At 40.9% G+C, this 12732-nt stretch overlaps 2 protein-coding genes across 2 annotated transcripts; one reads left to right on the top strand and one right to left on the bottom strand.

The window, feature by feature from the left end:
- Window positions 1–440: 440 nt before the first annotated feature.
- On the bottom strand, window positions 441–2001 carry LOC143897602 (uncharacterized). The gene has a single exon (XM_077406411.1). The coding sequence runs from the start codon at window positions 1705–1707 to the stop codon at window positions 571–573; it is 1137 nt and encodes a 378-aa protein (XP_077262537.1). The 5' UTR covers window positions 1708–2001; the 3' UTR covers window positions 441–570.
- LOC143897603 (uncharacterized) lies at window positions 2001–2921 on the top strand (the record flags this gene model as incomplete). The annotated part of the gene is made up of 1 exon (XM_077406412.1): window positions 2001–2921. A coding segment is annotated over one exon (588 nt), but the record flags the coding sequence as incomplete, so codon positions are not given.
- Window positions 2922–12732: the final 9811 nt, after the last annotated feature.

The raw sequence follows: 12732 nt of genomic DNA, 5'->3' as shown, positions 1-12732 counted from the left end.
AATCTCTCTTCCGTTTTCATCTAACATTAGCCTCCTCTATGTTTAAATTATATATATGTTGCGGTAAAATGTCCTTTTTAATTATATAAACGGTTCATTTCAAATTTAAAGAATTAATAAAATTATTAAAAGATAGATAAAAACTTTTATCTAAAATAGAATAATCTCATCACGGCACGTATGAACTTGTCCGTTCCTGTCTTCCACCCCCATTTCCCCACTATGGGGACTCTATAGTTTAAGTCACGTAAAATATGGTTTTTTGTTAATTTTTTTTGTTGAACGTAGACCTAGGGAAAAAAAAAGGTCTTCGACGCCATCTCTTCCTGCGTGCAACTCCATAGTTTAAGTCATGTAAATTTCTTTTAAATTAAATGATTATATTAATTAAATTAAGTTATAAATAATTAAATTATGTTATAAATAATTAAATTAGGTTATAAAAAAGGCTACGCGTGGAGAGGGGATGACGTCATCGGTGTTGCCGCCGAGATCCCCGCGCCGCCGAGATCCCCTCGCCACGCATCCCGCGCGAGCACCACGCCTTGATCCAGAACCGGCGTAGCCTACCTACTCATACCGATCGCAAAAGTATTTCCGACCATTGTGCTTGTTGATTTGCGAGCTCACGATGCGGGATAGGTTCTTGATCCATGCAAAATGTCCCACGTTGTCGTCATGCACGTACAAGAGATTTACGTGTCTGTCCATCTTTCGGTCAGTAACCCGTATTGGCAAGATAGCAAGTTTCTTGTTTTTTTTCTCGATGCTGTACACGTTGATGGAGATGTTGTTGTGATTTTCAAATTTTTTAATTTGATTCAACGTCATTGGAAACTCAATGTCCGTAAGATTTAGCACCGACGTGTAATGAGGGTACGACGATTTCCGATCTGTATGTCTCTTGGCTGGATACAGAGCAGCCGTCACTGACCATGCGAAACATGCATTGTCCATTGATTGCACGTTTATCACCGCATTCTTCTTTTTAATTTCTTGCGGTATTTCCACAAAACACCCTGCGTGCAATGGATTATATTTGTTCACGTTTACCATTAAATTGAGTATACGCGACAACGCCCATCCGCTATCACGTTCCTGGAATTCCTCCAGCTTTGCTAAAGTAGACTCGATGACGTGTCTCTTGTACCACTCATGCAGATCGGACTCGCGAAAGAGTTCATAGTTTCTCGTTGCAATACTTTTATTTGCGCGTTTGTCACCCGCAACAAATTCACCATTAAACACTGTGTTAATTTTTACATTGTCATATCGCTGCGCGACGTTCCGCACATGACTGAGTACAATTTCTCTCGCATTTATAAGAAATTGACGAGGGTCGATGTGTTTGGAATTTATCACCGCACCAGTCAATATACGGCTTTCAAAAGCTGGATCTATCTCGCGCCATCTGAGTCCTGTCTCACTCGCACTGTATCCCGCACCCACATGTACGAAACGTTGACGTACCAAGTCTTTCAAACCTTCAAGTCTTGCGATACATGCGACCAATGACTGTTTGAGGCCGATCGATGACTGATCGATTGATACTCGTGGCCGCTTAATTCGGCTTTGTTCTTCCAATGATTCGATAAACTCGTCACATCGTTGCTCCCACGTGGCAAAGTCTTCCCTCGAATTTAACAGGGTGGATTGCTCCAACAACTCTTGCTCCATGTTATTGCACGATCCTCTTGCTAACGCCATTTGTTGCACTTGCGACTTCCAGTTCTCGACTATTGAGCGTATCCTCCAGATTCGTCATTTTATATTCTACTAAAGATGCATCGTTTGCTTATCGTATCTAATTTCATCTCAGCAGCCGTACATCGGCGCTATTTGCAAAATTTGCAGTTTTGCACGTGTTCGATGAAATCATCGCGAGACATGTCCGAACTACTACGTTCCGATTCAAGACAAAACGTGTGAGAAACAACACAATGAGTAAGTACCGCTAATTTTCATATATACTTGTGCCAAAAACTTTTATGAACATATAATTGTATTTTTTCAGTTTTGATAAACCCCGCTACACGCCGCGTATTTTGGGAAGAAGATTTGCCTTGACGTCAACAGCGTATAAATTTTTGGATGTCGGAATCAGCGCGGGACCTTTGTCCTCTGTGGATATACTTATTGGCGATAACCGAGGCAATCGGATAATTCTGCCACATGCAACGTGGGTGACATTCATCGAAAAACATGCAGATATACAGCGACTCGTGCAGTCATCGGCACCATCATCGCTAACGTTTCGCGATCTGGAGCTTGTTAAAATACGTGACGCAGATATTGTAAAATTGACGTCGTGTGGCACCAGTTTGTACATGAAGCCGTCAACAGTACTCTTTCTGTTCGAACTAGAACATTGCGTCGAGAACGTGTATTTTCAACTATGTCAAAATGTTCACGGCGTAAGTGAAAAATTCAAACAGTTTGTAACAACTCTACGTCAAAATTGTATCACCGATAAATGTAACGCAGTTACAATCTTGCGTGAAATTTATGATAAAAATTCGATTATTGATTGCGAATTATTAGCCTACGCTTTGGATACTATTGTGTATAATGCGCTACATGATAAATAAATGTATATAATATGGTTAAAAATAATTTCCTTTTTATTTACCGTTCCCTTTTGTTAAGCTGTCTTCGTTTATTGTTTACTTAAATGTATATTTATAAATTAAATATTAAGATCTGAACGATTAAATATTGTTGGCGACGAAAAGATACTCAATCGTGAGCGAAAACGCGCAAACGGGAGAGAGAGACCGCGCGAACGAGAAGACGCGCGCGACCGGGGGACGGGGAAACATCTACGATGGAGAGACAACGCGAGCGGGAGCGTGTGACGTCACGCTGACCTGCGCGGCGAAACGCGGACCCCCTCGCCCCGCTCCGCGGCGAAAACGCGAACGCTCCGCGGCGCGGCGAAACGCGGCCCCCCTCGCCCCGCGGCGCCGGAAAACGTGGACCCCCTCGCCCCGCGGTGCCGGAAAACACGGCTCCCAAAAAACGCGGTTCCCCCCCCCACCCTCTCCTCGCGGCGCCCACGAACGCGGTTCTCCCCTCCCCCTACCCGCGGCACATGAAAAAACGCGGTTCCCCCTCCCCCTCCCGCCGCGACGCCCAAGAACGCGATTCCCCTTCTCCCCCGCTCGCGGTTCCCCTCCCCCCGCCCGCGATCCCCCACGCCCGTGGTTCCCCCCGCCCGCGGTTCTCCCCTGCCCCTCACCCCCCTCGCCCTCGGTATGTGGTCCGGAACTCTTGTTACTTACCTACTAAGGATAATATCCCTATTACCGGGGATCGGACCTTGTGCGATTTAGAGAGGTAGTGAGGGGTGAGGTCTTATTTATAAATGAATAAACATTAAGATTATTTTAATCAAATAATTAGAACATTTATTATAAAAGGAATAGACAAATATTATTACAAATTAAAGAATCATTATTGTATATAATAATACGTAGAAGCATGGTGTGTGTGTGTGTGGATTGACATTTGTCCTGGTACAAATTCGGAAGATCGGGGAGGATTTTTATAAAGATCGATATTCTGCTCGTCAATGATACATTTGTTGAGTAGATTGTGAAGAATAAGTGTTGACTATGTATGTGTGAATATATAAAAACAAGGGTTCAAACATTAATTTGGTAACATAGTTATCGGAATAAAATATTTAAATTTATTCTAGAAAAATAGTCAGTTATAAATTCGTGATTACGTAAGGGGCTATGATTACGATACAATGGTTGATTAGCGATTAGTTATAAATTTATACATTTATATACTATTTCTATAGTAGGGGATGGGGAACGCGTGGAGGATTCCTCGAGTACTTCGATGCTCGAGTCGGAAAAGGAGGGAGAGCGTGATCGGTCACGATAGAGGGTGGTGGAACTAGAGGGGGAAGGAATTCCGTCGAAAGGAACAGGGGAGAAGTTGCAGGTGATCTCTCCCGGAACTCCGCAAGTTCCTCGGAAGGAACCGGAGAGTAGGAAGGTTCAAAAAGGGGGAAAGATTCTGGGGTATCGGGGAACACCCAATACGCAAGGGAACAGCAGGCAGATGAAGGAGATCGGGAAGAGGGAGAATCGGGGATAGCGAGTTCGATATGCGGAGACTGTTCGCGTCTTAGAAATGAGGCTAGGAGCTGTCGCTCCACTATGCGGGCGCGCCTGTTCCGAATTAGCCGATTGCGGATGGTTATTCCCAAGAGCTTGCGGCGGTGAATTTTCGACTTCACTAAAATTATTTTATGATTTTGAATTCGAAAAAAGAGGGAGTTTTAAAGACGATTTTATACTTATATATATAAATATATATACGTGTTTTTGTGTATGGTATTCACACATATATATATATATATATATATATATATATATATATATATATGTATACTGTAGGGGTGTATGTAGATAACCGAGCGAGTATCTCGGACTTACTGCGTTGGATTCTTCCGGAGGTAGGTTTGGCTCGGTTCTGTGATGTGTCTTGACGCGCACAGAATCGACTCGCGACGCGACAGAAATCTAGTTTCACTTGAGGAATACGACTGGATGATAGTTGACAAGTACGGTTGGTAAATATAATTTAAGACGTCTCGGACTGGATCAGAAGTGAAGTCAAGTGCGCAAAGTCGCGATTTTTATACAAAATTAAGGAGGCGAGATTATGTTTTAATCCGATTTGATTGGGTAGAGTTCTCTTCTGATCGTGACGTATGTTTCAATTTTTTGCCTATCCCGTGGTGAGTTTTCTCAAAAATCGTCGTTGCCTATGAGCAATTTTTAATTAGCAGTTATTCATTGGCGAGTACGTTATCATCTTGCCCTTTGACAGTCCCTTTCAGAGTCTTAATTTTATCAATCGCCGCAAGGCGTGGGTCTTAGGTCAAATCTGCGTTTCACGAAAAAACGTGTGATCAGCCCTCCCGTGACCCGAGAGGTCACCCAGATCCTTATGGCATTTTTAATTTATTGCGCCCTTTGCCACGAAATTTCGAGATAATTGAAATTTCGTGCTTCATTTCGTGGAATTAGATGGAATGCGAAAAACAAGTCTATAATTTGCCTATTTTATTAGGTTCGAGTCTTCTGGAAGGTTTCGTCATTCACCATTTAATGAGCGATGACAGTTGGAGTGCATCCGCTTCGTCAATTGATAGCCGCTATTTTATGGTTTCCGTCTGTTTTGTGTGATGAGATGAGTGATTCCACGAAAGAAGGAAATCGTGGAGTCAACAGGACGTAACAGAAGGTAACTCACAAAGATATAGAGCGAGGTTGGTAATCAAAGAATACGAACAAATCCCGGGTATTGATTATCATGAAACCTATTGCCCTGTAGTTAGATTTAGTACTATTAGATGTCTTTTTGCAGTGGCTGCTAAACATAACTATGATATAGACCATCTGGATGTAGTGACAGCGTTCCTCAATGGCAATTTGGAGGAAGATATATACATAGAACAGCCGAAAGAGTTTGTCAAGCAAGAACAGGAGAGAAAAGTATGCAAGCTCAAGAAAGCGATGAATGGACTCAAGCAAGGAGCCAACACGTGGAATAAAAAGCTACATAACGTATTAAAGAAGAAGGGTTTTGAGCGATCTAAAAAAGATCCGAGTTTGTATATCCGTGAAGAAAATGACGTAAGCGTAACATACCTAGCCACATACGTAGATGATTTTTTATTATTTACAAAGAATTGAAAGTTGAAACAGACGATTATAATGAAACTGGAGGAGGAATTTAAGTTAAGAAATCTGGGACCGGTTTTGAAGATCTTGGGGATCAACGTACGAAGAAATCGACAAGCCAAAGAGATACTCCTCGACCAGGAAGATTATATAGAAGAAACCTTGCATCGATTTAACTTGGAGAACTGCAATCCGGCAAAAACGCCATTGGATACGAATCAGACCTTAACCAAAAATATGTCGTCAAAAATTGCAATAGAGAAGAAGGAAATGGAAAACGTTCCATACAGGGAGGCATTGGGTTGCTTGATGTACGCGTATCAAGGCACGCGATCTGACCTGGGCAGTGCGATTACAACTTTTGGTTCATTTGCTGAGAACCCTGGAAAAGCGCATTGAAAGCTACGTTATTTGAAGGTGACCAAGGATCTCCGACTGAAGATAGATTGTTCTAAACCTACGGAGCTGATAGGATATATTGATGCTAATTGGGCCGGCGATACGGATAGCCGACGTTCTACTAGTGGATACGTGTTCCTGTTAGGCAGCTGTGCAGTATCCTGGTGTTCAAGAAGGCAGCAAGCCGTTTCGTTATCGACTACCGAGTCGGAGTACATCGCGATGTCGTTAGCTACTCAGAAACTCTTGTAGCTTAAAAAATTAATGGAAGATATCGATAAATCTTGTATTCGCGAGCCGGTTTGTTTATATTCAAATAATCAAAGTGCTATAAAATTAGCGAGTTCGGATAACTATTATGCGAGGTCGAAGCATATAGATACGAGGTATAAATTTATAAAAGAAAAGATCTCTGGTAAAGAGTTAAAACTTGATTTTATTTCTAGTAAGGAAATGTTAGCGGATGCGTTTACTAAAGTAGTAACTTCCGAAAAAAATAATTTTTGTAATAAGAGTATGAATTTAATTTCATTACATTAAAGTTAGTTTTTTGCCTCGAGCTCAAGTGGGGGAATGTAGATGTATATGTTCCATTGGTAATCTCAGGGCGAAAGGAGATACGAGTTAGTGTCGTAGTTCTTCAGTAGATGGTGCTTGTATTTTTAGATAGTCTGCTCTCTATGTTAGGATGCAGTTAAGTCAGTCCGCATAGCGCTCTCGTTAAGTTAACATTGTTCTGTAGACGCACGTGTTACGTCCAACCCCGGGATTAGGATGTGAAAATCTGGGAAGCAAGGAAAAGGTTAGCCAGAGGGGTCGGGAGAAGGGAGGACGCAGCTAGATACTTACAAATGTCGCTCGCAGGTACGCGCTTGGAGACGCGTGGCGCGAGCCGAACGCACTTTTATGACTCAGAAAGGGTCAACGTCTGTAAAGACCTTAGGACGCCTTTCATGAGCAGTGCGATCGTCGGTCCTTTTTCGAGTCAGAGAATTTAATCCCTTTAACTCAGGATCGGACCTCGTGCGATTTCGAGAGGTGGAAGAGTAGGGTTAGAGGTTTTTAAGTTATAAATCTCAATGCAGTTTGAAATTAACATTTAACATAAGCTAAACATTTTATTACAATAAAATATTCTATTACAATAATATAAGCTAGGTGAACAATAAATAAGAATTAAGCAGATAAACTGAATATAAGTGTGAATGTCGGATATGTGTGTAGCGTGTGTAGATTCTTCTCGGGTGGTACATAAGTGCGGAGGTGATTGGGCAGGATTTTTAAGGGAAAACCTATTTGGGAATGGCCATTCTGCCCGCCATTATCACAATTATTTAAGGAATGAAGTTACATAAATTTAGCTAAATGTAAGAGTGCGTGTGGTGTGTGTTAAACTAAAATTAAGTCACAATTAAAACAAAATATATGGAGATGTTTGCGGGGTGAGACAAGAATTTATGAATGGAAAATAAGGATACCGCCATTGAAATAAAATTAAATTAGTTGTAGGGGTGCGGTGTGTGTATTAAAACAAATAATTAGTCAAGAGTAATCATCTCGGGAACGACTACTTCCTCGAGATCGAGAGTCGAGGCGGTCGAGGAGGTCGGGGACGGACTTCGGGAAGAGGAGGGGGAATCGGGAGGTTCTAAGAAGCGGACTGGATCGGGGTTAACGGGGACCACGCGAGGCAGGACCACGCGAAACGGACCCACACGGCAAATAGGGCGATGTTCGACTATTGTGCGGGAGGGTAGGACGACTGGGCGATAGGGCTGAATGGTAGCGGGACAATCCTGGTTCGAACAACCAGGTTCTTTCGTAGAAGCTAGTAGGGGCGGTGGGGTGGCGAGTCGCGGAGGACCGGCGTTGAGCCGCTCCCGGGGGAGTTCGACCTCCCGTCGCGCTCGCTTGTTCTGGCGATTTCGATGTCGCCTAATTGTGCGGAGATTCGGTCCTTGAGGGACCAGGGCTTTCGGGTCCACTAAAAATATTTACTTATTTTTAGTCAATCTCTCTCGGACCCGGTCGGAAGCGAACAAAAGGAAATCGTCGAACTTAGGGGGGGGGGGAAGGTCAGTGGACAGTCTGGGCCCACGACAACGACGAGACGCCGGGAACCAAGTCAGGCCTGCCACAACGCCAACGACCGCTGGGAACTCGATGCCTACACTAACCGACCCACGAGCATAAGCTCAGGGAGGTCAGTGGACCAGCTGAGTCCACGACAGCGGCGAGACGCCGGGAGGCAAGTCAGGCCCACGACAACGCCAACGACCGCTGGAAACCTGATGTCTACACTGACCGGCCCCAAATATATAATGAGCTTCCGAGGGTCCGATAATCGATAGACCGTTTAAGAAGGGGGGGGGCAATAACGCGGAAAAAGCAGGATCAAAGAAATTACGGGACTTACTACTTGATGAGTTAAAAAACGAATGGGTTTCTTCTCGGTGTCGCTGGTGAATGAGTCGGAGCGACTGATGTGCTGCTGGATCTTTTGCACAGACTCTAAATGCGAAATCGTGACTCGAAAACGGAAGAGATCACGATTAAATCTTCAGAGGCTTGAAGAGACTGAGAAGTTTTGAGAGCGCGAGTGTCGCAATCTCGGGGTTTATATAGGAAAATGTAGGGAATGGAAGGGGTGGATTTCATGTGGGGTGTGTCTGGTTTATTGTTTAAAGAATTTCGGGTTGGCGGGATGTTTCTAATTTTTGTTTAACGGATTTTTTATTGGTCGAGATGTTCCTCACCCAAGAGGTAGATTCTTAAGTTTTCGCCTATCCTGGAAAGCTAGAGACGGTTATCGATTTTTGCGGTTTTTCATTGGTGAGCCCCCCTCTTGGCCTCCACTGTCTTATTGGGGGTGTAACCCATCGGTTCTTTCCAGTGACGCATTTGTTTTTCGGCTATCGCCGATTTCTCTTTTATTAGGGTTCCTTACTTATCTCGCGACTTTGTGTCTACGTTGACAGACGATCCATACTTCTCAATTTTAAGTGCAGTTTTATTGCAAACAGAAACTTCCGCCACGTGCTCTTAAGATTTCTAAAACCACGTATTAGGTTTCGTTTCTGTTTGTCGGAACATCGCACGGCCAGTTTTGAGTGAGTCGCGCGATATAATACAGATCCCCATCATCCCTCGTCTGAAGTTAAGGCTCCTTTCTGCGCGTTGTGTCGCCGGATTTATAGTTATGAGCCAGACGAGGTTGACAAGAATCTGGTCACCATATCCCCCGTCTGTTAGTAATTTATCATCTGGGAGGTTGCTTTTAGTTGCCCAAGCAAATAAGTAGTTTGATCATAAAAAAAAGGAATGCGAGGAGATCTAACCTCATCCCGATCGATAACCGTCCGTACTTGGCTTGTTTATTCTAATCTTAGGGCTATCTTAGGCGCATAAGGATTCCCGCAAAAAAGGGATATCGTGGAGTCTGCAGGACGTAACACACGTATATAACAAATATTAAGTGTTCCTATAATACGATAAAAAATACTCTTCTACTTGAAAATTTTCTACCCGGTCAGACACATTACTCTGTAAAGCCAACACGAATTATCACAGTAATTTGTTCTACATGATTTACGTCTGGCGTGCATTCAAAGATCACAGAAAAATACTTTGACTGTCTCGCGTTATCTAGTATTATCGATCGTATATTATCTGCAACGAGACAAATCCCTTGGGAAAATTTACTTTAAAAATCTTTTAAAAAAACCTTAAAACTTACTTTAAAGAAAAACTTAAAAAAAATTAAAGGTAAATTTGGACACTTTAAAAAATTATTGTTTAAAGTAATCTTATAACACACTCAAAAAAAATATTTTTAATTTTATTATTTAATTACTATTTTATAACTAAATTTGTTTCTTAAGATGCAGTCTATGATTATAAATATTTTCTCGTATTTGAAAAACACACTTACCTGGTGGGATTCGAACTCGGGACCTCTGGATCGTGAGCCAACTGCCTTACGTGGTAGACTACTTCTTAATTTGATATAAAGTGTTATATATAGTCTACATGTCATAACCCCAGTGCAAATATATAATTTTTCAAAAATTATCTTAAGAAACAAATTCAATTTAAAAAGAGTAATAAAATTTTGAATTGAATATATGATATAATATTTCTTAATGTCGGGTGAATGTCAGAAACCAGTGCCGGCTCATTAGAAATTGGTGAATTGGCTCATTAGAAAGGTGAAAATAAAGCTCAAGATGAAATTGTAATGCAGGTTGCTGAGAGTACTGAGACAATAAACGAACACACACTGGCGACAGAAATATTCTCTGTGACGGAAAAATGTTTAACAAGGGAACCTCGCGAAGTGGAAAATTCTGATTTTAATATAACTTTCCACACATGTAGGGGGAGTAAAAAGATGAATTTAGATATTTTTTGTAGCGGCCCAAAAACGGTTTTAAGGGGTGAAACCACCTCTCATATGTAGAGCGGTTTTTTGCTTTTTTCGATATATTTCGAAAAGTATTCGAGATATCAAAAAATGTTTCAAATAAAAGTTTTATGGTAAAATCTCCTCTATTCAACAACATTAATATAATATTTTTTAAAAATAATTTTTTAAACAAAATTTTTTTTCAAAATTTTATTAATGTGGTTAAATAAAGATGTTTTTACCATAAAACTTTTATTTGAAACATTTTTTGATATCTCGAATATATTTCGAAATATATCGAGAAAAGCAAAAAACCGCTCTACATATGAGAGGTGGTTTCACCCCTTAAAACCATTTTTGGGCCGCTACAAAAAATATCTAAATTCATCTTTTTACTCCCCCTACATGTGTGGAAAGTTATATTAAAATCAGAATTTTCCACTTTGCGAGGTTCCCTTGTTAGACATTTTTCCGTCACAGAGAATATTTCTGTCGCCAGTGTGTGTTCGTTTATTGTCTCAGTACTCTCAGCAACCTGCATTACAATTTCATCTTGAGCTTTATTTTCACCTTTCATTCTTGTATCATTTCCGTCTGGAGGTTCTTCGTCGTGCGTACATTCAGCCGGTAATCTTTCCTTGTCAATCGTTATTGACTTAGACGAGCTTGGTATTTCTGCCTGTCGATCGTTGACGAACAAAATTTTTTTTATTGCTCCTTCATTTTTTAGTAATTCTGCATTTCTTTGAAGCTTTCGTTTTCTGTATTCGGCTCCCGATAAACGTTTTGTTTTTTGGTCGGACATCTAGAAATCGTGAAGTTTATATTGTTTACAGCACAGAACATTTTCGTTACGTTGGCGTTGCAGCAATGTTACAATTTTGCAAATTGCAACGTAATATTGTACAGACATTATAAAAACATATCATTGTAATATTTCGCTAGTTCGTTTGTTTACTGCTCTGCGACGTACGTGAGATGCGCTATCTATCTCGTATCTAAGTTTTAGTTATAAGAATTATTTAAAGCTTGCAAAAAGCAGCTAATAATATTAAAGATACACTACTTCAGTTTAATTTCTGATAAAACCCTAACGCAGAAATTTCAGATATTAAATTAATTGTTTACAAATTTCGGACAGATAAATGTTCAACGAATGAACGAAAATCATCCGTCCATTATCTATTTAAAATGTAGAGTTCAATATATGCATATAAATATAACAAAAATTTTTATTTTATGAAATAAATCAATAAATTATATTATTATTATTTAATCAATTACGTTGACCTGTATAACCTTTCTGTGCTGTATGGGCATTGTTACATCTACACACACTTTGTAGTTCCAGCTGCATACAATAAAAATAATACGCGATACTATATACAGTATGTATAAGATATGTAGCATACCTTATACTTTGGATATTTTGGATCTTGCAGTGTCGCATACGGGGATTCCGATTCCCATTCCCACTGATACAAGCTGATTCTCAGTTTGCAACATTGGCAACATTGCCAGAACCAAGAGTGCCATCTTAATAAAACCAAATAACCTATATATATATCACGAGGGCAGCGCTTCATATAATTCGGCTATAATTCACTATAATTTAGCTTTCAGATTTCTAGTTCGACTTCAAATTTTTCCCAAATTTTTTTTAATTTATTTCGGTTGTACGATTACTTTTAAAGACACGTTGACAGCCGCTGGCCACCCTTTCGGGGCGGCCGCCCGGGTGCACTGCATCCGTTGCACCCCGGCTTGAAACGGATCGTCCACACTATTTACGCGTGGCATGTTCACGTCTTCACGTCACTCACGTGATCACCTAAAGACGGCTGCGTGCCTCCGGCAACAATATCAATATTACTATTACTCGAAATCGTTTTGTTTATAAAAAGTTTATAAAAAGTACGATTTCTAGTCTCCTCAAAATATTCAAATAGTCTACCTTTGGAATATCAGAGGCCTGAATGTCTGCCTCTTCGATTTTCTTCGTTTCCAGAAGGATTCTGAACATCAGCCTCAGAGGCAGACATGAGCAAATCATATAGTACCCCCTTTTTTTAAACAAATTTGAAGCGCTGTTAATTGACAACGCAGCGCTACCATGGTGGCAGACGCGGTCCTTAATGTTTCTTATAGTACAATTATCGCTATTAATAATGTCTGCCACATGAGCAAATCATATAAAAATTTTGGCCACCAGCTTCATAACTA

Source organism: Temnothorax americanus, unplaced genomic scaffold, assembly GCF_048541705.1.
Source record: "Temnothorax americanus isolate GAGA-0224 unplaced genomic scaffold, ASM4854170v1 Scaffold204, whole genome shotgun sequence".
In the NCBI taxonomy this organism is placed as follows: domain Eukaryota; kingdom Metazoa; phylum Arthropoda; class Insecta; order Hymenoptera; family Formicidae; genus Temnothorax; species Temnothorax americanus.
The sequence above is the reverse complement of the archived record's forward strand: the minus strand, read 5'-3'. Positions and strand labels throughout refer to the sequence as shown.

Bases quoted from the DNA above. Each gene is read 5' to 3' on its own strand.
- LOC143897602 (XM_077406411.1), bottom strand. From the start codon at position 1,707: ATGGCGTTAGCAAGAGGATCGTGCAATAACATGGAGCAAGAGTTGTTG.